This window comes from Dromaius novaehollandiae, chromosome 2, assembly GCF_036370855.1.
Source record: "Dromaius novaehollandiae isolate bDroNov1 chromosome 2, bDroNov1.hap1, whole genome shotgun sequence".
NCBI classification, from domain to species: domain Eukaryota; kingdom Metazoa; phylum Chordata; class Aves; order Casuariiformes; family Dromaiidae; genus Dromaius; species Dromaius novaehollandiae.
This window is the reverse complement of record NC_088099.1, coordinates 98,085,685-98,112,037: the sequence shown is the minus strand read 5'-3', so window position 1 is coordinate 98,112,037 and position 26,353 is coordinate 98,085,685. Positions and strand designations below refer to the sequence as shown.

Sequence of the window (26,353 nt, the reverse complement as noted above, 5' to 3'; positions counted from 1 at the left end):
TATAAGGACAGTGTAAATTCTGGCAGAAAAGCAAACTCAAAGTACATTCAGTAGTCAATGTAAGATACAGTATGGTACATTGTTCTGGACACCTTTGTAGCTCTGAGATGTCTTACTTTGTTAAAATGGGGGGGGGGAAGTTGAAGTGAAATCAGATGCACGCCTTTTTTCATGTCTCAGTATAAGTTTTCCTTATGATTTCAACAGAAGATTAGGCTTTGATTATGTTGTTTCTGTCAATGTTAGCAAGTGATTGAACCACCTGTAGGAAATAACTGCAGTTCAGCTTATGTAAACTTCATTTAAGGATTTAAACTGTACAGACATGCTTTCCTTTGTTTAGGTAGACACTCCCAAATTCTGTTGGACTATTCAGTGCATATGCATAACGTGCTTAGATTTAGGTTCAAAGATTAGATTCTTGAAAGTTGAAATGGCTTCTCCAAAGATGTCTGTCTTTCTCAAGTGGCATTTTCAAATAGGTGGAATTTAAATTTAGACCATTTTCGATTTAATTTTGCTAAAGGACTGATTATACTATCTTTAGTAAAAATAATCAGCGTGAATGACTAGCTGCTTCAAAACAGCTTTATTCATGAAACATGGTAGACTCGATGCTACCCCCCACCTCCCCAATGCATCTGGTATCTGTCTGCTGGGGTCACAGTGCTGAAAATAATTAGTTTTTAATGTTAAATAATACATACTTTAAAAATACTCTTTTAGGTTTTAACTGTAGCTTACAACCATAAAAGATCTCTGTTTTAGGTGACATAGGGAAGGCAGTGTTGCCATAATTTACTTCAGCCATTTGGATCCTCCAACTCAGAGGATCAGAGTGGGATGTCTGAGCTCCCTTTTAATCAAAAGCAGAGAAGTGGGGATTCAGGTTACCAAAGAACATGGCAGTGGCATATAATGTCAAACTAAAGGGCCACCCAGCTCAGTATCCTATCAGTGACAGTGGCTATAAGTGAGTGTCTAAGGAAAAAATGTAAAAACGTGGCAACCATATATGAGATCTGTGTTTCCCTCTCAGTTTCCAGCCATTTTAAGCTGAAAGGCGTCCAGAGCTGAATGCAGTTTCTCAGTTAATTTCTGCTCTAGATCTCAGTTAATTTCCGCTCTAGGAGCTTGCCCATTGTATGCTTAAACACCAGCAGCCAGAATATCCTTTGGTAAGAAATGTTGCAGCTCAACTACCTGCTTTGTAAAGAGCCTCTTTCTTGTTTTAAAGCTAGTTGATAACTAGCTGCTTTTGACACTTTGTGTAGTCTAACATAGCTTGGTGGTACTGAAGGTCTCAGTTAGTGCATTGAGACATTTCAGAGGTATTTTGAGTATTTGAAAGTAGCAAACTTCTTTATGCTGTTGAATTTGCTGTTAGAAATAATAACTGCAACTAAATAAAAGCTGCACACTCAAATAGTAAAATGCAATTCATAGGAGACTGCGTAAAAGGGATGGCAGATGAAATTTAGGGTTTCTTTTGTTTTAATGGGATGAAAGTAGTTTTAGGCACTGACTTCCCCAAATGTGTTGCTTCACCACATGAAGTGTTTGGCAATACTGGTAAGGTATCCTGTTACTTCTGCCCCTGTGTCGACCTCTTATTTGCAGTGTGACAGCTGTGTGTGGCTGGGCTCTGAACTGGATCAGGGAACTGATCTGCTGCTTAAAAAAATCTGGTAGGTTTCTTAAAGCCAGATCAGTTAATCAGTCTGGTTCATGGTACGTCCTTGAAAATAGCTGCCTGGATTTTGGCAGGGGGAACCAAGGGGAATAGCTTCAGGAAGAGGAAGGTGTGCTAAGAATACCTTAAATCGATATTGCTGCCAGGCACTTAGATTGTAATTTCACAAGACAAAGTCCTCTTGGTAATAGCAATAATATTTGGCTGGTTCCTGATGGTTTAATATTCTATGTGGAAGACTTGACCAAATAAGGAAACTGACTTGAAGTGAAACTATGCAGATTTTCAAGTGCATAGAGTAACCAGGGGATCTTTTAAGTCTTTTAAAAATGTCCTTAGCTTATTACTTTAAAAAGATTTTTTTCCCCATCTGTTTTTAAACTAAAGTTTCACTTAATTAAAGGGATCTCTCAGAAGTTCAGTGTTCTACCCATAAAGTTTTCAGTGCTTTATCAGCTGAAGGATTTCTGCATAGTTAAGAATGGTAATCTAATTTATGGCAGCTGAATGGTGAGCAGTCAGCACTTGAAAACCCAGAAAACTCATGGAAGCTCTACTTGGTCATTACCTTGGTTGATTCAGCCTGAAGAAATAACTTAACAGTGGTGAACAATAAAATGTGCATTCTGTCCTGTATATGCAGGAGTAAATTACTGTGTATTTCCTCATCTGAGTCTTTTGACACCAGTATGCAGAAGGTAGGTAATAAGCTTAATGTAAAACCTGTGAGGTGATCAAAGCATCTTTATAGAAAATAAATGTTTATCGATAACATATTGAACTGAGCAATGCATTTGTACCCAGAAAATAAAGGTAATTGGCTAGTTTCCTTAAGATGGTAACACACTGAAGCGAACTAGTTATGTCAGAAGTAGATTAAACGTAATCTCAGTGAATGAAGGATTTATCCCGTGCTAGCAAAGGTTTGGATGCAGATGTGGCCACAATGAGAGAGATTTTCTGGGGCCCGTATGTCATTTGGTAAGAGATGGTGGTGCTGGCTCTACGGGCAGAGAAACTTTTGTTGTTGTACAAACATTTGTGCTAGAGGGCTTTGTGTGTGGCTATTGTGGTAGAGGTGTAGTAGCGTAGGTCAGCTGTGCCTAATCTTTCTGGCTGACTAGGCCATCTATCCTTTTCCTGCAGTTGCTTCCTTGCTGTGTGACTGGACTTGTGGCACATGTGAGATGTGTTTAATATGTGTATGAGAAATAATTCCAGCATTTCCTGGAAGGAGTGAGTTTTCTTTGCATATGCAGATTAATTGCTCTGCAGGTGCGTAGACCTCCTGTCCGGACTGGAGATGACAGCTGAATTGCTCTGGTTGCAGCACTCCATACAGCACACTCAAAACAGTCGTCTTTTCCAGGCATGCCTCACCTCCTCACTGAGAGTGCGCATGTGGTCTGTGTGAATTATTCTTATGGCAACAGCAGTCCATTTCTGGTTACCGTTTTACTGAAATACCTCCTGCCAGGGTCCAGTACACTTTTCCCCTTGGTCTTTTTTTCTATGTCCTGTGACTCAGTGTATGCCTTTCTCACAACAGTTGAGGCATTCTGGTATGCTCAAATAAAACTGGACTTCCTTGAACAGGTGGCTGCCAAAACAAATCATCTGACCAGAAGTCTGCTTCAAAGTTGCTTTTGGAAGAAAGGGCTGTGAAGAGGATGATGCATTTGTCTTAGTGGAGTATAAGCGGCCTTTGGGTTAGGTCGAACATTCCTAGCGTAGACAAGAGCTGAGACTGGACATTCTTGTTGTAGCAGAGCTGATATGTAATGGGCCTTACAAGAAAAAGGAGAAGGAGCTGCATTAACTCAGTTGCAGAGTGTGATGTTAATACTGTCCTGAAATAGCATTCAGCACATGGAAATGAGTTACCAGTAGTGCATTCTATATAGTGACTGATGTTTACACTGAAGGACATCATTATTAAAGTATCTTTAAATAATTTGAAGATTCAGAAACAGTGAGCATTAGATAAAACTTGGTTATATGATGTTTGAGTCTATACAAATGAGTAAAACCTGTGTGTTTGAGAAACTACAGTTTTTTCAAACTCAGGTCGCCTCATGAATTATGTGACTTATTACTATGAAATTTCTTTTCTAGTTTCCCTTCAAATAATGGATAATAATTTTAGAATAACATATACAGAAATTCTTCTACCATGCTTCGACAAGTGGCAATGCTAATGCCTAGAACAGGAATTTAACATTGGAAGAAAATATTCTAGCATACAAGTGAGCCTGATTAGAATATTATATATTGCTTGCTAATAATGTAAGATTTTTGTTTTGAGTAATTGGCATGTATACTGTTGAGTCACCTGCAGTTATCTAAAATACATTTTCATTGTGTTTTGAATGTAATTCTTTTTCAGGTCATGGAAAAACTCCAAAAGATGCTGCTTCTGTTCGAGCTACACATCCTATACCTGCAGCCTGTGGAATATACTATTTTGAAGTTAAAATTGTCAGTAAGGGAAGAGATGGGTAAGCATTGAATGCATTATTAATTAATTATTACTTGACCTACTCTTTCTCATCATCTTTCTTTTAACCAGTCAGATGTCTTTGGTGTGAAAACTTTTTCCTGTCATCTCGCTACTTTTAGTGTAGCTTAATTCATTATTCACAAGATGTTACACTCTGATATTTGGTAGCTTTAAATGAATTGATTGTGGTATTAATTATCCACAAATCAGTGTACACATTAAAACTACCACAACAGCGTCATCTCATTTTCTGTTTTGTCAAAGAACTTAGGGTTTTAATGACCCTAGTTTGAGCCTGCTCGTACTTTTAATGGTGTAGTTTTTTGACTATATGGTTTCACAGATTTCTATGGTTTTCAGGTAATTTCTAAAAAGTTTTTATAGTGTGCAACAAACCAACTTTCCTCTTCAGTTCTGTCTTTTCCTGGATGCCATATTAATTTTTAAAATGAAAATTATCTTTATAGCTACTTGCTAGTGAACAGTAATAGGAATAAAGGGGAATGTTAATTCCCAGGCACCTATCACAACATTTAATGACCCTATGGAAAGAACAGGAGTTGATGAGTAAGTATAGCTGCTACTTCCCAGAACTATGAAATTGAATTATGAATCTGTTAAAGTGTACATGATGGTCGTGTTTAACTTTACTGAGGCAAATAGCTTCCCTGGGAATATCCTGATGTGGTAATGAAATATTTTCTAGACCACTTAAATTGCTTTTCATCTTTCTTTTTTTTCTTTTTCTTTTTCTTTTTTTTTTTTTTGTAGAGGGTATGTTTTAATACTGAGACATTGATTATATTGCCTATATCAGACTTATGTAAGCAATACTTTTTCTGATGTGCTGTGGTGTTTACTGTGGCAATATTTAAAGGTTCCAGTCAGAACTGAGTATCGTCCTAGGTACTGTACAGTCATGCTGTAGATGCCAGTGTCCAGTTGTGAAAATAAATCTTGGGAGAAGAGAACTATTCCAGAGCTCTTTGGGGTTTAGTACCTTTGTGTTTTCTTTGTCTTGCTGCTGTTTCCTTCTTTCATTTTCTCTGTATTCTCTAAGTCTTTTCTGCTTCAAAAATAGTAAGCAAACTTTTTTGTTTTAGTTACTGTGTTGTATGGGGATATTTTGAAAGGTTTACCTCTCAGTACTACTGCTGCCTCGTAGGGGTACATGTGATAGTTTGTTGTTGGTCCTGTTCCCAAAAGTTCTCTCTGGGAGAGTTCTTTGCTATGAAAACCTTATGCCTGTAACTGCTTTTGTCACACTATAAAGTTCTAATTGCTTTTAAAATGAGATGATAGAAGTTAGTGTTTTAAATAATGTGCTGTCAATTTTAGGAATACCTTTGTGTTTTTTACTCCTTACATATTTTAAAATTTTTGACCTGCTATTGCCAGTTAAGTAGAGGTTCTTATTGTGATTTGCCTAGTGATGCACATGTCTCTTCCTGAAACATTTTTGTCTGCTTAGTTTGGAAGTTATCTTTTTTTGAAATGATTAAAGTGGTGTACATGCCTGTATGGGGGAGAGGCCATAATTTTTACATAACTCTTCTGACACTTTACCCTTGGAGCTCTTTGTGTTGCTTCTTAGCCATTTCTAAGTCATGCAGAACAGTCCTACAGAAGTATTTGGATGGGGTCATGAAGTAGAAATCGTCTTTGAGTAAAATCTTTCAAGGTTTGTACTTTAAATAGTCATTTGTGAGCTGCGCGTAGCTAAGACTTGTGAAGATACCTGCTGAGATTGTAAAAAAAAAAAGAAGGGTACTTTTTTCATTTAATGATCATATATACTGCCTTGTCCTTGCATCAGGCTTGTGACCTTTTTTTTCAGTGTCACTTTAGAGAACATCATTGTCTGCACAATGAGCTGATATGTCCATTTTCTTTATTGTGTAAGGTAATACGGATGCTGGGGAATACTGTACATGGAGCCAAGGCCATATCTAGCTTAGCTGGTGATGAGCAGGAGCTGACATATGGGCCCTCACTGGATGTGTGCCTCTCTGGACTCTGTTTTCAGGTCCAAGCGGTCTTTGACTAGGTGCAGTGTGAACCTGTTAAGATTCTGTGCTCTGCTGCATCCAAACTAATAAATCCTTCTGGAATAAGTAAACTGGGGAATTTAATGCAGAGACAGCTATGTAGGTCTGCAAAAGCCAGTTTGTATCTTGTAGGGCTTATTAGTTCTTTCCCACTGCCTGTTGTGTTTCACCTGACTGGCTCCATACATGGTCTTTCCAACTTCTTCTTTACTTAGCAGCTGGTAATAGGAGCACAGTTTAGGAAGACCTTACCTGTATAGGGCCAGCATGTTACTGATAGGGTCAATTAGTTTAAACTCATTACTGTAGCAGAAACATCTATTTTCAAGGCCTAAGCTTAGTCATGGAAGCAATGCAGCTGTATTTTATGATACTATTTAAAATAATAAATCCTAGACTACCAAAAGCCACTCAGATATCTCTGCATGCAGCTCCAGTGCAGTTTAGTTGGGGTTACCTTTGGTCGTGGCTTTTCTTTTTTATAAACCTGGCTCAAAGTATTTAATCAGTGAAATATTTCATATGGGCAAGTCTAGCAGCATGCTTATAATTTGTGTGCCCTGTTTGGTGTGACTTGCCTCAATTCATCAAAAACCTTTTAATAAAACCCTAGTCTGGGAGACTTATTTTTTGTACTGTTGTAGCACTTGGAGACCCTAGTCCTGGAATATGATCTTGCATACCTGAAGATTGTTGAACAATCACAAAGATGACTCTCCTTGACCAAAGGAGTACAGTCCTTCTTGTTAGAGGGCATAAATACAGCATGGCTTCCAGGATGGCTTTTCTTAACTGTGTGTGTATGAGAACAGCATTCGTTTTGTCACACTAATAACCTAAGTCAGTAAATTCTGTGTGTATTGGGGAGTTAAGGGCAGAATCTTGAGCAGGAATTTGAATACGTTAATTTTGCAGACATTCATGATAAGGAACTGCTAGACATTAGGGACACTTCTAGAAAGCATGAAAATAGGCTTGCTAGGAAATAAATGTATATGGAGGTTGATGTTGTAGGTCAAATGAAGGTGAAAGTTGCTTTTTGATGCTAAATGAGAGTCCATAGGGTGTAGGATACCATGCGACAACTGCTTGTAACAAACAAGGAAAAGGAAAGTGAGGATAAAGCTGAAAAGTGGTAAGGTTCAAATATCTTTGACACAGAAACTGTTTTGGTATTTGTATGATGTTTGGCGCAAAGGGTCCTAAGGTCCTTTCTGTGCTGCTGTTTTGATACAGATATGTGAAATATTTGTCTTAGGAATTTTTTAAATCTCTTAAATGTGCTAACTAGTTGTCATGTTGGTCTGTAAATATTTTCTGTTGTTCTGCATTTCTTCAATTTTCTTCCTTAATTTTTTTGCCTCCTTTTGCAGTCTGAGGACCTCTGTTTGCATTTTTCTTTTATACTGTTTTTTAATTTTTTGTTCTGTTTTGCTTTGTTTTGTTCGGCCTTATGTGGAACATTGTGAACAGGGATGTGAGCAATGGGAGATGGTAACAGTAGATGAGTAATGGATGTAGGTATGGGGAAAAGTACAAAGATGATGATTAAAAGGCATGGTAGGAAGAACAATAGTAACTGCAAGTTATATCCTGTTCTCTATTGGTAGCTCCAGTTAATAAACAAAAACAAACATGTCATTCAAAGCAGAGAGTATTGCAGCAGCTCCTGTCAAAATACTCTGATATAGCTGGAGAAACTAAAAATAGCTGTAGCTTTAAATTAAACTTTTAAAAGCTCCAAATGTACTCCTCTTGCAACAGTTTTACCAGGGAACCAGAAGTAACGTACAGAGTTCTTGTTCTGTAATTTTTTAATATAGTGCTCAGGGGAATGAGATAGGCATTGTATAGTCTTTTCCATACAACTCTTTTTTTATCTAAATTTCTAGGGTAGGAGCCAGTTAGCTAAGATCACCAATGCTTAGTGATCTAGGAATTGGAATGAACGAGTATGCGCTAAGTTCTGTAGATGTGTTCTTGATACAAGCCTTAGTCTCTAAATCTGTTATGCTCCTGAAGTTATTTACTGTCCCCTCACTTTCCCAAGATGACTGTGGTGGCCATTCTCTTAGCTAGGTAGGTATATTAGAATGGGACTCTTTTTCCAGCCTCTCAAGTTTAGTTTTCAGTTTTTTAGTGCTGCTTTTTACTGAGTTCAGTTCTGCTAATCTTTTACATGTCTAGGTCCTCTGACTTTATGGAAAGGGGTAATGCATCTGCCTTACAGCCCCACAATAAACATGTTATTTCAGGTACCAGTTAATGTTTCCCTCTTACACAACTGAAAGATACTTGCATGATGCTGTCATAGTTTCTGTGTAAACTACAAGTCTTTAGCTTTGTGCTGTTTTTGAGGGCATCCTTCTGCAGTTGTGGATAGCCATCAATAACCTCTCCCAATTAAGGGTCTGTGAGCTTTACTGGAACCTTTGGCTGTGCACTTTGGCAGTCCATTCTGGGCATGTAAGCATATTTCAGTTCCACTTTCCAAGGGGCTGTCTCAAGGATATCCAGTGACTACCTGGCTTTTCAGAAGCAAAATACTGTCCAGTTATTTTAGGTGGTATATAACACATGTGTGTATAATTTATTGTGTGGTCATCCATTTCCGCACGAATTTCAGTCATAGGCTTGTTGGCTCCTGGAACGAATCTCTTTGTCTCCAGTCATGGCAATGCCTTTTAAGTGTTTACAATTCTTACTCTAAGCTGTAGTTTGAACACTTTGTGGTTATATGGCCACAACAAATAGTCTTTGAACATTTGTTGGGTTGTTCTTCTTGTGCCAGTTTGTAACTTACACCAGTTACACAGTAAATCAGAATAAGTAGCTCATTCTCCAAAATTTGACCTAAGAGTGAGTTATTTTTCAGTCAGATTAGTTCTCCAATCTGGCTGTTTGTATGGCTTTGTGAGTAGCTCTGGCAGCGTAAGAGAGAGAAACTTGGGGTAAGAATGAACATCTGGACTCGGGTAGTGTGGGAATGCTAGTTTTGGTCATGGTACCAGCTTATGCCCACTTAATGATAGTTGAAGTACAGCTTTTCTTTAGCTTAGTTAGCTCTTGAGCATGGTTGTTTAGTCTGTAGTGTGGTTGTATTGGTGCAAATCTTCATGGACATGCTTTATATTGCATGTGTAAGTTCTACTAAATATTCTGTGCTAAAATAAATTGTTAGTTCAGTAACTCATGCAAGTTATCAGTGTGTTTTTTGCTAAAGCACTGTAAATAAGGCTTTAGATACCTTTCGGATGGCTGTTTTTTAACATTGACCATACAGTCAATCGTTTGTTGCTTTGGCAGTGCACGGCAGTATATATTGTGTACGTGATGAGGTGGGTGTAGAAATAAAAAAGGAACAACTATCCTAAAGAATCAAATCCCATGAACACAAAGTTGAAGTTTTCATGTGACACTCATGCCTGTATTTTAGTCTGAGCTGTTCTAGTGTGTTGAGTGAGGTTTATGCAAAACCTGTTTACTGTCTTTTAGAGTATGTATGTATACAGCTTTAAACAGAAATCATACTTTCTTATTTTGAATTTTGCTTCTGTTGCAACAAGTTGACTTTTCCTTTACATCCAGTATACCCATTTTCTTCTTCCCAACAAAGCACAGACCAAAACAAAATAAACAAAATACAGAATAACTTCAATTCCTGTTTTTTTTCACTTTTTTGTGTGTTACTAATCTAACCTAAAAGCTTAGCACAGTCTTAATACGTATTTTTTTTAGTTTTGATATGTCCTCAAAAAGCATTTATCAATCTCTTGGCAAAACTGTCTTTTGTTACAATACAGTATTTTAACTGTGCTCAGTCTCTGTTTGCATATGGATATGTCTTGTGGCATTAACAGCAGATTACTTGCAAGTAGAGATGTGATGCAAGGAAAGTCTGAAGTAGCTTGCTTGCATTAGTGTCTTGATTTGAATTGCAGCAGGTGCAAGAAGAGATTGGGTCATGAAATCAGGAAGACTATGTTCTCTGAAGCTATACTTCATTTTTTACCTGAGTATACAGGACCAGACATTTGAGAAAGTGGGAAGAACTGCAACTAAATATGTAAGAGGATTATTTGAGATTTGTGTTTCATTGGTCAGAGATGTGAGGAACTGGAAGAAAAGAGTTTTATTTCGTTGTTGTTTTTTTCTAGAAATGAAGGTTCCTAATTTTAAAAAGAAAGACCAAGAGAATGTATTTCATTTTTTAATTCTTGTGTATTTTTGTAAGTTATTCCTTTCTTACGAGGTTCATTCACACAAATGTAGTATACGGATACTAATCTTACTGCAGACCTGATGTATATTACCTTATCTCTGCAGCTAGCCTTTTCTGGCAGTATGTTACCCAAAAAGGCTTCTGTGCTTAGAAGTGTCACTAGAGAGAAGTTGTGCAACCTCAGAAAGAAATATTTCTGAAGGTTACATCAGTAAATTAGAATCTTTCTAAGAACATTATAAGAATTACAAGAAAAACATCATAGGAGTAACAGTTTGAAACACTATAAAGAATGATTGCCTGATTTTTTTTTTTCTTCTTTCTATGTAGAACTGGATTCATCTGAAACCTGGACTTATCGTGTTCAAAATACTGTTTCCTTGGAAACATTCCATAAAATTAAACTTGTTTTCAATTTGAAATGAAAGACTCAAACTGTCTATGGCATATTTTGACACACTTAAATAGAGAAAAAATTTAACAGCTCATTTCTTATTGTGATTGTGTAGACAATAAAACTCTTGGATTAGCATATTCCTACAAAATTTTGGTGCAGACTAACCATATTAAAGATGGAATTTACACACCTTGTTAGTATGCTGTATTTCAGACTTTAAAATCTAGTATCGGTGAGCACAGAATAGGAAAATGTAGGAGGACATTATTTGAATTTTTACATCCTTGCAAGTTGGTCAGTTGCAAAGCCTCTTAAAAGGTCATTTATTCTTAAAATTCTTACAGATACCGCAGGTTTTTTCTACTTTTACCTTTTTACTTAGATACTTATTTGGCAGTAAAACAAACTGCACCCACTGTATAACTGACATTTTTCAGAGTATGTATTTTGTTTTTCTTAGTTGTCAGCTAATTTGAAACATCAGGATGTTATCAGTTGCCTTATTTATGGGTGTAAATGTGTCTTAGTGCTTGGACTCAATTGTCTTAGGTTCCATACAGATATTTTGGTAACTTAGGCTTCCCCACTGTATGATGTTGAGTCATGTTTTTAAAATTTGTAGCCTGTAGGTGAAAACAGCATCCAGATACCAGCTTGATGATTTATTTTTTTATCATCACCAAGACAACTTGGATTTCAAGGTATGATGTAGCAGTTCCCCCAGTTATACTATCTTTAACGTAACCTGTAGGCACAGCGAAAGCAGCGATTTTACTCTTTGCACATCAAGCTTCTTAATGAAATTCGTAGTAGAGAGGCTCTTACTTTTTTTTTATTACTTGTCTCTAAGTATTTTATTGTTCTTTACAAATAGGATGGAATATTTGTGTATTTTTTTTAACAAGAGAAATAATATTTAGCACTTGAATTCATCTTTAGCACTACAATTCATCTTTAGCACTACTAAGTTTTCCAAGGTATCTGTGATTTGATATAGTTCTTTAGATTTTTGTATTATTTCTTAAGGAACAGGGCAGACAGTATATAATTATCTGAATTCTGGTTATCATTGACTTCCATGTTGAAGGATCTTCCATACATCTTCCATATAGTGGTTAAAACAAAACAAAACAAAACAAACCCCTGTATTTTGAAGTAGAAATCTGAATTGTGAATCTTACATGAATTCTGTTGTTTGATTTTTCTCCCCCTCTGCCTGCCCCCCCCCAGCTGTCTCCAGTTCTGTGCTATCTCTTGTTACTAATTTTTCTTTCTGTTTGTTTCTGCTTATTTTTATATTTCTCACACTTAGTCTGCTCAGGCATCCACATAGAAGCCTTAGACTCCAGCAAAAATGGGTGAATTCAGCTCTGAATGAAAAGATACTTGAGACTATTGTTATTGTGAGGTTGCTGCTTCTTATATTTCACTGCAGGGAAGCATAGGCTTTTCAGTCTATGATAGTGAAAAAAGTAGGTATCATAATGCATGCATGTTTGGTATTTACTTTTTGGCAAGAAGTTGAATCTTAGACTAATTTTAGACTTCTGTAGTTTTGCAGTATTCTGAAGAATTTGTATGTGGCTTGCAGTTGTGAAGTGCAGACTAGATGGTATGCTGATATTTTAAAATGACAACCTGGAACAAGAGTAAATACAATTGGAAATGGAAAATGAAGAGTACTTAAGATGCTCTTGCTTCTTTGGTCCTTAATTCTAATTTGGACACACTTTAAATCAGTTTTCAGCTTTAGTCTTTTATTTTAGTCTGTAATTGGTTGACTTCATGTATCCCATGACTAGTTTCACACATTGTTATTTATAATTTTATGAGCTACTCTGACTTGAGCAGTTTAATGAGGTGATGAGTAGCAGCAGGAGAGACCAAAATGCTCGGAAAGAGGGGTGACTTAAGACAGGTTCTTAGTCCCTCTCCTTCTGTTTGCCTATGTAAGTAATCCTGCAGCAGCAGCCAGCGACATTTATGCATGGAGAGCTACATAGAGGCACTGCAGGTAAGCGGGGAAGAGTCAAGGAAGGCAGCATCCAAAACACATCAGTACTGCATTCTGTCAGGCCAGCCAGATCACGCCCATCTTTGGAAGGACCTGCACGTTGGCGGGAGCGTGCTGCTTCCTGGCCTTCACACCTCCCTTCCTTTCCCCAGGGCCATCGTTTCGGCATGACATGGCCTGAATGGACCTGCTCTTCCTGTCTGTTCACGGCTATCTCCTAGACAGCACCCATTTCTGTGACAGTACGTCAGGAACCAATCAAGAGTAGTTTGAGCCTGCATTGCACCTGGGTGCCGGCGTGTCTGTCTGTTGTGCTGTGCTTCTGCATTTTTATACTGGGCAAAGGGAGGTAGACTTAAACGCATAGCTCTGCCACTGAGTTCTGCCTGGTCCAGAAATGCGTATTATGGGAACCTTAAGGAAGTGTATATGAGGACAAATTATATAATTCGTCCAACTAAAGCAAGTCTTTCTACCAGTGATGACTGTGGACCTAAATATGAACTACCTTTGTTTAAAAATCAAAAAAAAGAGAGACTTTTCAATTTATGAAGCTCATAGGTGCCAGAAACAAAAAATTAAAGCCTTTTTTCTTAACAGTTATATGTAGTGTTTTGTCATAAATAATTCATGTTGATGAATTTTAGAGTATCTAAAAACCATATGTCACAATACTGTTTTCCCTATCAATTTACTATGTAGTATATCTAGTTGGACATGAGATCAGCTGTTGATCTAGCTATTACTACAGCTAATTATAACTTAGCTGTAGATTGTAGCCAATCTTTTTTCCTTTTGATATCTAGAGTAATTATGTTAATTAACTGAAAGGTTTTAATCCAATTTTACTGGAGTTTCTGTTAATACTTTGTCTCCTTGATGAAATATTGTTAATACTCCAAACATTTTTAAGTGAATCACAGGCAAAAAAAAATGTACTGCTGAAATATCAGTCTCTTTACTGAGATAGTGTCAGTGTTCTAGTGGGTGAAGAATCCTTGTTCCCAGCTCTACTAAATTTGGTGGGTATCTTGTATTGTGGCTCCACGTTTACAATGGTTACTGGGTTAAAGAAGAGTCTCAGAAGATGTTTATGATATCTGACGGGAAATCCGCTGTCTTCATACTAGTGTCAGCTAGAACCATAGTGTTACCTATGGTGATCAATTTCTATCATTTTACATTTTTGTATAACCTTAGTCTTATTTCTATAAAAATACTGAAATGAAACTCTATTAGGAATATGGCTCACCTTGAAAGACTCTTGCAGTTGATGGACTTGTTTTTGAAAGTTATCTAAAATTATTTTTAAAATAAATGTCCTTAAATTTGTTTACAAGAGACTTTACAGTAATGAATTTGCCATCTTTCCATGAGCGTCCTTCATGTATTGAACTCTAGACTACCATAGTAACAATTCTGCCTTTATTGTTCGAGATGAAATGTTAGGGTTTTCCACTTGTTGCTTTCATTTATAATTGTTTTGTTGACTCTGCTGTCGTAATGGTGCCTCAGTAATGTAATTAGCTATGCAGTAAAGACTAATCCTTTTTGTTTGTTGCCCTTTGCTTCAGCTCTCCAGTATCTTTAAATTGCCTATCTGCTATATACACTGTTGAGGTTTTATGATGTTTGTTGGAGGGAGAGGGAGATGTGTGTGTATAAGTTAGAAAATGTTGGAGGGGAGCTTTGTGAAGTACCAAATAGGCAGGTAAGGTAGCTGTTGGAGGTGATCAATAGAAAAAGCAGAAAGCCTTTTACATGATTAAGCACGTGACTTCTATGATTTCCTGCACAGATTCATTCTGTGTGTAGTTAGCATGTAGTTAAAGCAGCAGATTAACCTGTACTTCCTAGCAGAATAATTCCTTAAATAATAATTCCATCTTGGTGAGAATCTGAAGGTCACGTGTGTAGTCTTAAACTATTTTCAAATTGGCATGAAGGGATATTTTTTGTTTTGTACAGCTTATTTTTTATTTCATGGTAGGTTTACGTTAACTAGTTTGAACTAGTGTCAAAATGAGTTGTCTGTTTTGATAAATGAGGAAATGTTAGGTTAGGTGATCTTTGAATGCTTGCTTTAGTTACCAATTTGGATTTTTTTTTCCAGTAAGTCTAGTCCTTCATTGTGCTGTCTTTCTTTTTCCTGTCATCTTGGACATGAAATGACTTTTGCTTAATACATAGACGTAAAACAGATTTCACTGTCTTCAAGTAGTGTGATTTGGGGAAAAAAATGCATTTGGACTTTCCAGTATTTTGTTATTAAATCGTTAAAAATTGTGTTAGACACTTTTAAAGCTAGTGTTCGTAAAACTTGCTTTTGGACTTTATTTACCTAGAAGTAAATTGTTTAGACTTAAGATTTTTGGCTAGTACACTAAAAATATTCACCCTCTATTGTTTGCCAGCAAATTGCCAACAGCTAAGGAGCGTTACCAGTAAATTTATTCAGATAGCATTCTGCTCCGTGACCCAGGGCTGCAGTGGTCTTTTCTGCAAGGATACATTTTGCTGCTGAAATAATGCAGAGCTTTGCATGTCTTTTGTAAAATAAATAATTTAAGTTGTCCGCAAAAGATGGTTAAGTACATAGAAGGTGATGAAATTGTCATGTGTATGGCTTTACCCTTTATTTCAAAATGAGAAATGACCTGTGGCATTCTTCAGCCATGCTTTACATATTATTGCTACCATCAGTATTCTCTGTAGATAACCCAAAATGCCTGAAGGAGAAGAAAGTTGCCCTTGCCTCCTGCAGAGGCAGAATCTGTGCATGATAAACCATATACACCAGGAATGACTTCTCTGTTCAGTTCCTTTGCATTTGTGCCAGTATTAAATGGTCTCTTGGCAGCTTAATTAGTATGTGATTAATCAGCAGCGTTTCTTGGCTATATCCTGCACATACACACATTTTTGTTAAGAGACAGATACATTTCTTTTGTTCTTTCATTTTTACAGTTACATGGGAATTGGGCTTTCAGCACAGGGTGTGAACATGAATAGACTACCAGGTATGTTTTAGTATTTGTTATACTTGATAAGTTACTTGTATTGCTTAATTTTGTTTTGAAATGTGTTTGACTTTGGGAAAGTCCTGGTAAGTGCCAGTGAGTGTAGCATGGCGTAGCTCTGTGTTACATCTATTTATCTGCATTATGTAAAGCATCCTAGTGTTATTTACAATGCTATGCAAATACTTTATAGTAAACAAATATATCCTAAAAATTCAGTGATAGTTCTTGATAAAAATGGAGCTAAAGAAGATTTCCTTACTCTGCAAACTGAATTTTTAATAATAAGGATGAGCTGCTATGATAATTTTCTTGTCAAGCATAAAGTGAGATCTCCTACTGTTGTTTTCAGTAGTGTTACCTTTCCAGCTTTAATGGTAAGGCTGTGTAGTGGACTTTGAAGTGTTGACTGTTCAGTAGACTTACGTGATCAGAGACACTATCATGACAAGTGTCTGCAATATCTCTGTATAGTATATAAAGACGTTTTATGTGTGTATACATTTTTATTTTAATAATTTTTTGTATTTAAAAAGGGGATGTTTTTTAGAAAATGTTGCTATTAACCAAGTAAAAAATCATGCAGAAATGACCTTAGAGTATCTGTTTTCTTTCTTTTGCATTGTTAATTTCTCACTCAGATGCTCTGCTAGAGACTGTAATAGTAATGGCAAATTGCAGCTACACTTGTTAGCACATATGATGAATTATTAGTGGGTGGCGTTAAGTTTATTTTGAATAAGATTTAGGATGCATTGCAAATAATTTATCAAAGGTACTATTAATCAATGTAACTGCAACAATTTTGGTATTTAATTTACTGAGAGATGCTTAATGTGGTGCCTGCTGAAGCAACTGTATATAAATCTGTCATGGATCGTACTGATTAAGGGCCCACCTATTTATGGAAATACTTCTAAACTAAATTGTTTTGCAGCAGCTTGACAGAAAAAACAAACAAACAAAAAAACCCCACAGCCCTCTACTACTAAAAGCATGTAGAGTTTTCAGTATAAATTATCATAATCAGAATGCATATTGCCCTATGAGATTTGGCAACTTGTGTTAAAGATTGTGCTTTTACTCAGTCTTTAATGTCATGGTAATGTATTTGGGGAAGTCATATCCCTTAATCCAGACCCTTCAGTTGTCTCAATGGATATGGAAATAGGATTGGAAGTTGAGTTGTGGTTTCTTTATATTATTTTGAATAGGCATTTAATAGATTTGTTAGGAAGATTTTGTGGTGCCTGAAAGTTCACTTCTTTTCTAGGTGTTTTTGCTTAGTATTGAATTACAGAGAGTCCAGACAGGAATTTTTAAATGAACTCCGACTACAATTGCTTGCTGACTAATATTTCGTTAAATGTAATTGTATGAAGCTTCTTAACTGGTTCTGTAGCTTCTTTACCTGTAAAATTAGCACTGTATTTGTATACATCTTTATTTGCTTGCTGGCTGTGACTTTCACCTGTTTTGGGGGTTTTGTTTTGTTTTGTTTTTTCTTTTGGCTTTTTAGTTTTTTGAGACAGTGAAGCTAGTGACACTGTAGTTTGGAGACTGAGCTATTACGAAGAGTGCTGCTTGCTGCTGAACAGTCATTAGCAATAATCAGGAGAAGTGTGTTTCCCCAGAGATACATGTTTGGGTTTTAGCCAGAAAGAATCTGATTATGACATATGGCTGCAATAGTTTTGCAAGATGAAAGGGAGAACAAGAGGAATCTTCACTGCTTTATTGGGACATGTCAGATCTGCAGATAGCTTTTCAAATTCAAACGTTGTAGCTGATCATATTTTCAGTGTTGATAATTTTGTGTGTTTGCTTAAAGAGGAAGAATTTTTTATCTGACTTTGTATTATCTGTTGGGTACTACAAATGGAACTACATGTTCAGCCATTTTGATAAGAAGTTTTTTTTTAATGAAACAGATTTGTTACAAAATTTTGGAAATGAGAAAGCTGAGCGTAGTAATTAACCTTATTAACTTGGATTGGCATATACTAACTTTGCATAGTCTTTTCATTATATTAAATGAATGAATTTTAAATGCTTTGGTCTCCAGGTTGGGATAAACATTCATATGGTTACCATGGAGATGATGGACATTCATTCTGTTCCTCTGGAACTGGACAACCCTACGGCCCAACATTTACTACGGGTGATGTCATTGGTTGTTGTGTCAACCTTATCAATAATACCTGCTTCTACACAAAGAATGGACACAGCTTGGGTATGGAGAAACACTATCATTAATGTTAATGTTTTGTCTGTAAATCTGATGCTTTCTGCAAATTTTAAATTGGAAACTCTCTTCCTGTTAGGAACTAAGTATTTGAATAGTTCTTTTAGTAGTCTCATAATCTATGGATTAATTACAGAATTGGGAAGAATAATTCCTTATGTGCCATTTGCACTAATTTTCCTTTTGAATTTGAAAGGATTCACCACGGTATCTTATTCCATCAGATCTGCATTTATGAACTCAGGGCTACTAAAGGGGCTAATATTTGATGCTTATAACGTAAAGTAATTCTTGTCTGAAGTGATATCAATTAAGCAGAAACCTGCTGGTTTCTTCTACTTTGTAATTACATATGCTACCAGTTTAGAGCAAGACTGCCAGTCTGTCTTCTGGACCAAAGAGAATGGGGATAATTTTAAAATTTGGTGCTGCTATATGGGGAACACATAGCCTCCACTAAAACCTTTAAATCAAATGGGCATTATTTTGAATATCTGTTGAGGAAGAGTCTTTTGTATTCTCAGTCTGGAGCCATGCGTAGTTGAGATAAAACCATGAATTATACAAGTTGTCCTAAAATGACGTCCATTAAATTTCTGCAATAAATTTTAGCATTATGCAACATTGCAAGACAATTTTGAGTTGAAGATTGGGGAGTATAGAGTTTTTGATGCACTCTGTGTGATAATTCAGTAACTGCATGCAATTTAATCAGCAAAGATATACATTGTAAGAAAAGAATGTCTGTTTCCTGGATTAAGGCTAAGGCAAGGGCTTGGGACTTTGTGAATAGATCTTGGAAGTGCATTGAGAGGAGGAAGTTTCAAGGGATAAAGCTTAGAAAGAAGAAAAGGGCTTTTGTAATGGGTAATGACATGGAGGACAGGGGAATGTGGTAAGGAAAAGAGGGTCTAGCTTGAAATGAAATAAGATATTATTGAGATATGGCATCTTAAAGTCAGTGTTACGTTTTCTACCACTTCCAAACATGAGGGCAGTTTGGTAAGTTGTAAGGGAATGATGTGGTTTAAATTCTTCTCCTTGTCTCTCAGAACAAGACTGTGTTTGCTCAGGCCCTGAGCAAACTGATCAAACTTTGGAGTTGTGCAGTCTCCTACTTAGAACAGGGCTTAGATGCCTCCAGAGGTTCTGTGATCCTGTCATGTGGTTTAATGTTCTTGTCAGTTGAATGGGTCTGTGTATCTGGACTTAATACCTTAACACCTAAGGCAGTGGGGCACTTTTACCACACACTCTTTTCTGTGGGCTCTATTTCAAGGGATATATAAAAATGGAAGATATGAGTTCATGTCTTGTTTGCCAGAGTCTTTAACTGGTGAGTTAAAGCTGAGAATGGTAGTCTGGCTTTTCTGTTTTTGGAGCTAGTATTGTTTTACCAGAGGTAAGTTGGATCAGATGGTTGATCAGCCAAAAAGACCTCGGTTTTCTGACTGTCACTGGGGTCATGTGCATGGAAGAACTAACTGGGAAGTAACAGAGCCTCCTTTCTCACTGGAAGTCCTCAAGTAGACTGGATTAGGCCAACTGTGAAATAACACATGATTAAAATGTGTTTAAAAGGAGAGCTGAATGGCATAGTTGATGAGAGGCCAGTAAAATGGTATGTGTCATAGAGACAGCCTGACAAACATATCAGAATTTTAGAAGGAAGCCTGACAGGTATTTTGCCTTGGTCGACTTTGCTAGCTTGGCTTTCTGACATGAGCTTTGGCTCTGTGTTTAGGAAAAAAAAAAATAATTCTGGCTATCTTGCTGAGTTGTTGTTGCTACTAGTTGTCCAAAATGCCCATAAAATCATGACATGGAGGATGTTGAGGTTTCTTCTCTGGGCCATAGATGTAGCCAGAGTACTGGATATCTCTTACTCAGCCCAGGATTTGACACTACAGAAAGTGCTAAGTGCTGAGATGCAATTATCTGGGAAAATGTGGTATCCTGTGTTGAGAGGAAAATGAAAAAGAAAAAAACAGAAACTCCTCCAAAACGGCCAAGAGTTGTGGCCCAAATAACTTACAGTGTACAGTAACTGTTTATTTAAAGTGATGGAAATGACCAGTCGATCATCATTTATCTATCCTGCCAACTGCCGCGGTCATTTTGGACGAGGATGAGTTGGATGTCAAAATGCACCAGCCAGACCAAGTGGTGACAGCATACAAAAAATCAGGGTGTGAATAGGTAATAAGTAAAATGATAGAATTGGGATGAATTTGGAGGAAACTGAAAGATTTACTGTATTCACCATTCTTTGATAGCAAAGATGCGAGTAAGGAATCCAGATATTCTTGAGATTTGAGGTCTTGGTGAAGAATGGAGATAGAAAGCAGGGGTGGAATTTAGGACAAAAGGTTAAAAGCTTTGTTTTAATCCTAAATTTGAAATGGCAGTGATATAAAACAAATACAAGCTTGAAGAGAAAAGTAGATTTGAATCATCACACACAAATAAAACTGAAGAAATATATGCAACATTGAAGGAAATTATGAAATACAGTTACTATTTGGCTGTCAGAAGTAGACTTCCTCATATTTATTTGTAACTGAAAGCTGTTTTTTCTAAATTGCTTGAAGTTCCTGAAATATGTAGAGGTCAATTTTTTTTTCTTTAATCCTGAGACAGCAAAATCACCCTCTTGGATTTATGGGTGGATGGATGCTTGTGATTATATAACAGGATATGAAGCTATCTTGTTCAAAAACCAAAGCATTCTGGTGTGGATTAGAGTGCATCAGTTACCAGACTGATTTGGAGTATTGCAGATACGTGCTGCCCATGTAAAGATAATGACTACTTAGGAAGAAGACTAATAGCAAACAAGAAAAGACACCACTGATTCCTGTCTCAATATTGAGATATGCAACTGAAAAAATACCTTCAGGTATTTTTACTTACCCTGTAAATTTTAATCTGTAGCCAGAATTTTTAAACTTTTTAGTCAGCATATCTGTATGATATTTCTAAACTTTTTGCCCTACTTTGAAAATATTTGAGTGTTTTCAAATTAAAATTATTTTTTGCCAAATATTGCCCTATTTTACTCAAGAACATCAGTTGTGCCCAAGCATCATGGATATCACCACACTTAAATACTTATTTTTGAGTGTTTGGGGGAGTTTTCTGAACAGATTATGATATACTTTAGAAAATCAGGCTAGAATCCAGACATATGGAAACTAATCTTAATTTTATCTTCATTACAGGCATCGCTTTCACAGATTTACCGGTAAGATAAGTGCATTTTCAAATAGCTGATGATAACATGTATTATAAACCAGTGTTTCACATTTATCTTGTGCTTCTTGGAAATACAGTGATAATCCATTTAATATCAGATATTTCTCCTCATTATTTCAGTGATGATTTGTTTATTGAAGCAAAAAGTTTTTTGTTTTTACACCAAACTTCATGCCAGGGTGTGTGTGGGGGGGGAGGGGGTTATTCCTGTTCAGATTTTTATTCAGGCAGTTCTAATTGAAGTTTACCAGAAAATATGTACAATTAATTATCACATACTTTGGCAGATGCAGGCCTTACATACAAGGTTAAAGCAACAACATTGTGCCTATGTATAGAACTATATATCATATGCAGAAAGGCTGTCTACTTAAGGCATTGGTCAGTTTAATTTATGCTTGATGCCTAGGCTTCAAGATCTTTTGCTATTCTGTTCACTCCATAATAAGAAACATGTTAAAGTAATTTCTTTTCTTTTCTTTTTTTTTTTTTTTTTTAAGAAGGCCATAGATACCTGAAGTCTTTTATCTTTTTGGTCAATCAAATTGTACTTTCCTTAAAATCATTATAAATGTCCCCTATGCTACTGGTACAGGCATGATACTGCACTTCCTTTGCTTTTCCTCATCCACTTCACTTCAGGTTTAATCGGGTTAGGGTGCAGTGTGTGACGCAGTGCCATCTGGCAGCTACTATGCTGTGGCTTTAGGAGACAGGGACAGATATTAAGGAAACACGAAGTCAACAACCCAGGGCGCCCCTCTGCCCCGCTGCAGGGCTGCGTGCTTCCTGCTGCCCCTGCACCAGAGGGATGCTGGCAGGGTCCTCGCTAGTACCAGTACAGACAAACTTTGACATTTTAATCTAAAATTTGGAGCTGGACTCCTTCTATTATCATTGATTGTTTTCATCTCATTAAAAGATCTGACACTCATGCTGCATTGCTTAGTTTAGATAACACCATGAGAAACACTGATTTAAAAAAAAAGCGGGGGGGGGGGGGCGAGAGAGGCAAAACAGGCTTTGGTATGGCTTTAACAACCAGAGTATTCTTTAGCTTCACTGGGATTCTGTGTTCGTAGTGATCTGCATATTTCTAACTTCTTATTGATAGCTGAAATTCAGTTAGCATATGTTATATGCTAATATTTTGCTATTAACATATAGTATGCTTAACTCTATGCTTATCTACAGAACTACCCTTTGATTGCAGTGCAAATCTGATGTAAATTAAAAAAGAAAATTGATTGCATTGCCATTGCTCAGGTGCTGCTCACATTTAAGAAAGTAACTTTAATCCCACCAAGCAGGTTTTACTCTTCTCCTATTTGGCATATTTAAAATTTGCACTGAGACCTGATCTCCAAGCAGAAAGTAAAACTAAGACAACAATAAATGCTTTAAAGTCTTTTTTTAGATACAAGTCCAGGAATTCACGAGAACTTCAATGCACTGTTACAGTTCTTCTTAGGCGCTACACTTGGACTTTGAGGCTAATGAGTTCTCTATCCTGTCAATTCTTACCACTAAAATTCAGCGATGTTTTAAGTATTTCACCCCAAAAGGAAAATGGCCCACTTTGTAAGTTTAATTTTTGTTTTCTTTTTAAAAGAAACTTTAATCCTGGTCTTAAAAAAAAAATCATTAAAAAAATTGGTATTTAATATTTTGTAATATTGAAACCGAAAGTTGTATACTTTAGCACAGTTTAAAAAAACCTACATTTTCTGACTAGAACGAGAATTATCAGTAAGGCTTTTTTATTTCAAAGAATTTTGACCACTGGGAATAAAATACATCAGTTGTTATATTGCTGAGTTGGTATAAGTTCCTTTAACCACTGGACAGATGATCCAGAGGTATTTGTTTCTACACACCACTAGTAGCATTGGAGATATTATTACAGAGTTTAAAAAAAAAAAAAAAAAAAAAAAAAAAGATGGGGAATTCAGAATAAGAGGAAAAACTAACCAAAAAATTTCTTGCAGCCAAACTTGTACCCTACAGTAGGCCTTCAAACACCAGGAGAGGTTGTGGATGCTAATTTTGGACAACATCCATTTGTATTTGATATTGAAGACTATATGCGAGAATGGAGAACCAAAATTCAAGCACAGATTGACAGATTTCCAATAGGAGAGCGGGAAGGAGAGTGGCAAACAATGATTCAGAAGTAAGAGTTTGTATACTGTTCTTTTAAAAATAAATAAATATATATATAGATACATATATAAATATATATAAAAATATATATATAAAAGTTCATACTGGATGAGTTCAGAGGTTTTCAAGACATTTTATCTATTGTCTTGATTGTGCAAATAATTAGTATTAAAAGCTAGTATGAATGGTTTCATTCACGTGACAAGTTTGGAGTTATCTACAGCATTACTTATTTAAGAATTTGTAACAGTGAGTGTAGATCTTTCATTCTGATTTGGGCCTGTTTAATTTGGGTTGGTGAGATTAGAAAAATTGCCATGGTCAAAACTGACAATTTTAATACTTTGTGCTCTGGAAATTTCTCTTCCCTTCACATTCTTAACCTTTGGCATGCCAGGTAGGCTGTGGCATATTGCTGTATCAGTTGGAAAAATGGTGGTTGTTGCTTTGCATTTTTTATTTTTTTGGTGAAAACAAAAAATTAGTGTGCAGAAATTTCACTTCAATGTATGCAATGAGCAATAAAGAAAATCAGCAGGTAATACTGTAATTGATTCTGACTTTGGGTAATGAATAAATTTATAAAAATTCATCAAAATAGGTTGACTTTCTGATTTTTCTATGCTATATTTTGGGGAAGATACTGGCTCTTAATTAACTGAATTATTTTGTCTGACTGGTTTAGAAGTTTCTTGAACTGCAAATAGAATTTGTTAATTCAGTCATTTTATTCAGAAAAGGGATCTTACATTCAAGAAGTTCTCAGTTTCTTACCTGTAGCTAATAAATGTTTCTGAGTTTTGTTTTTGCTTATTTTTAGAATGGTGTCATCTTACTTAGTTCACCATGGATACTGTGCAACAGCAGAGGCATTCGCCAGGTCCACAGACCAGACTGTGCTAGAAGAATTAGCTTCTATTAAAAATAGACAAAGTAAGGCTGGAAAGCACATTACATCCTTTTCCTTTTTCTTCTTGAACACATTTAACCTAAAACTTTGTCTTAAAGGTCATTGTAGAATTTTCTTTCAGCATTATTCTATAGTACAATTCATTGCTTTCATGTAAAATTGTACATTTATGGACAACTGGTTAAGATGAACTTCTGCACTAATAATTTTGGAATTTGTTTAATACAGAGAAATATGGAAAATTACCTGTTGTCTCTTTCTTGAATGGAAAATTGATCTGTCTTAAATGTGTCTAATGTCTCTAGACTAGTGTTTATAAGAGCTAGTGGTCAGTCACAGATAGGAATATAAAATTCAGTCTTGACAAAAGTTTAGACTTTATGTCAGCTATGAAGAAATAGAGTTTAGAGAATGTTTTCTATGTTAAACAAATTTGAATTTTTCAAGCTTATATCTGGGGGGTGGGGGGGGGGGGGAGACAAGAGGGAAAACTAACATTAATAGTTCAGTTCTGACTGCCCATGGCTGCACTGTTTGGTAGCGTGATTAAAACAGTGCCTTCTCCATTCACTTAGGTCCCTGCTGCACAAACACAAGCATTTGTGTGACTGTGTGGCATACAGAGATTAAACTGGGTTTTTCTTAGTCAGAATTGAACCTCTGGGAGTGGGATGCAATTGGCATATTCTTGGGTGACTATAGTTTGGTATGTGCTTATTTGCAGTGGTATGAAAATGAGAAATAAATTGCAGAATAGTGTCTGTAATTTTAATCCAGCTCTAAATGAGCTGTTTGAGTCCAAAGTAGTTATACACTGGCAATAAATAACAGTATTTAATGAGTAGTCCCTTAGTATTTGTAGGTGAACTGCAGTTTTTAAAATTTTCCCTGTTGAATATTTTAAGGAAGCATGGTCGGTCTTTACGCTGTCTTTTCTAAAAAGGAAGAACCTGTTGATTGATGCTTGCAGTGTCTTTTAATCATTAACTTACATGTATTAATCCTTAAGATGTCCTTTTAAACTGATGTTATTTTTGGTGAACAGAAAATCAGAAATTGGTTTTGGCAGGATGAATGGAGAACCCATTGAAACAACATAACAGCTGTATCCAAGTTTACTAGAAAAAAATCCTAATCTCTTATTTGTTTTTTGGTGAACAGGAATTCAGAAATTGGTTTTAGCAGGAAGAATGGGAGAAGCCATTGAAACAACACAACAGTTGTATCCAAGTTTACTAGAAAGAAATCCTAATCTCTTATTTGCATTAAAGTGAGTCTTCAAATTATACAGATGTGTGTTTATAGATGACACAGTACCTTCTGGGACTAGACAGTTATTCATTTAAAGCTTTCACAGAAACTTAAGCAGCATTTTTAGAAAATGTATTTAGTTCACTTTTTCTTTATGCTATATTTATTTGCTACATAAATTTAACTAGGTTTTGTCATCAAGGTTCTATGTTTTGCAGCATAATTCACATCTCAATGTAGAGTTGTCCTGTAGAGCTAAGCTTTTAAGTCATTTCTAATACATATATAATTATCACATTCAAGAAGTTTGAGTCCTGTCACATAAGCTGGTCCATTCCTCTGGATGACTGACTTTACAGACCAGTTTAAATATAACGATGAGCTATTTCACTCCTCGTCACTTTATTAGAAACCTCTGGCTAATACTGTGGAAAATGCATAATCTCAAAGAGTTGTCTTGGCTTCACAGCACACAACATTCTCCTTCAGTTCATTCTGGCATCTCTACGTGCCAGCTGCTGCACTGATGCTCCAGAATTTCGTATCATGTTGTAAAGTTTGAAGATGCAAAACAAAAACAAAAAACTTAAGGACAAAGTAATATAATTTTTATGTTCAGTTAAGTAAGCAACTTT

The 26,353-nt window shown here is 36.2% G+C and overlaps 1 protein-coding gene and 1 long non-coding RNA gene across 3 annotated transcripts in view; both read left to right on the top strand.

Moving 5' to 3' along the window:
- The window catches only part of RANBP9 (RAN binding protein 9), a 40,749-nt gene that overhangs the window by 4,969 nt on the left and 9,427 nt on the right, over positions 1–26,353 (top strand). For both annotated transcript variants that reach the window (XM_064506989.1, XM_026112835.2), the window contains exons 2-8: positions 4,080–4,191; positions 15,842–15,894; positions 17,960–18,127; positions 21,361–21,383; positions 23,383–23,567; positions 24,378–24,490; positions 25,629–25,737. In XM_064506989.1, the coding sequence (XP_064363059.1) occupies positions 4,080–4,191; positions 15,842–15,894; positions 17,960–18,127; positions 21,361–21,383; positions 23,383–23,567; positions 24,378–24,490; positions 25,629–25,737 (763 nt within the window). The remainder of the gene's footprint in view (positions 1–4,079; positions 4,192–15,841; positions 15,895–17,959; positions 18,128–21,360; positions 21,384–23,382; positions 23,568–24,377; positions 24,491–25,628; positions 25,738–26,353) is intronic.
- On the top strand, positions 4,200–13,490 carry LOC135327537 (uncharacterized). The gene is made up of 2 exons (XR_010387817.1): positions 4,200–10,307; positions 10,794–13,490. It is a non-coding gene; the product is annotated as an uncharacterized LOC135327537 (long non-coding RNA).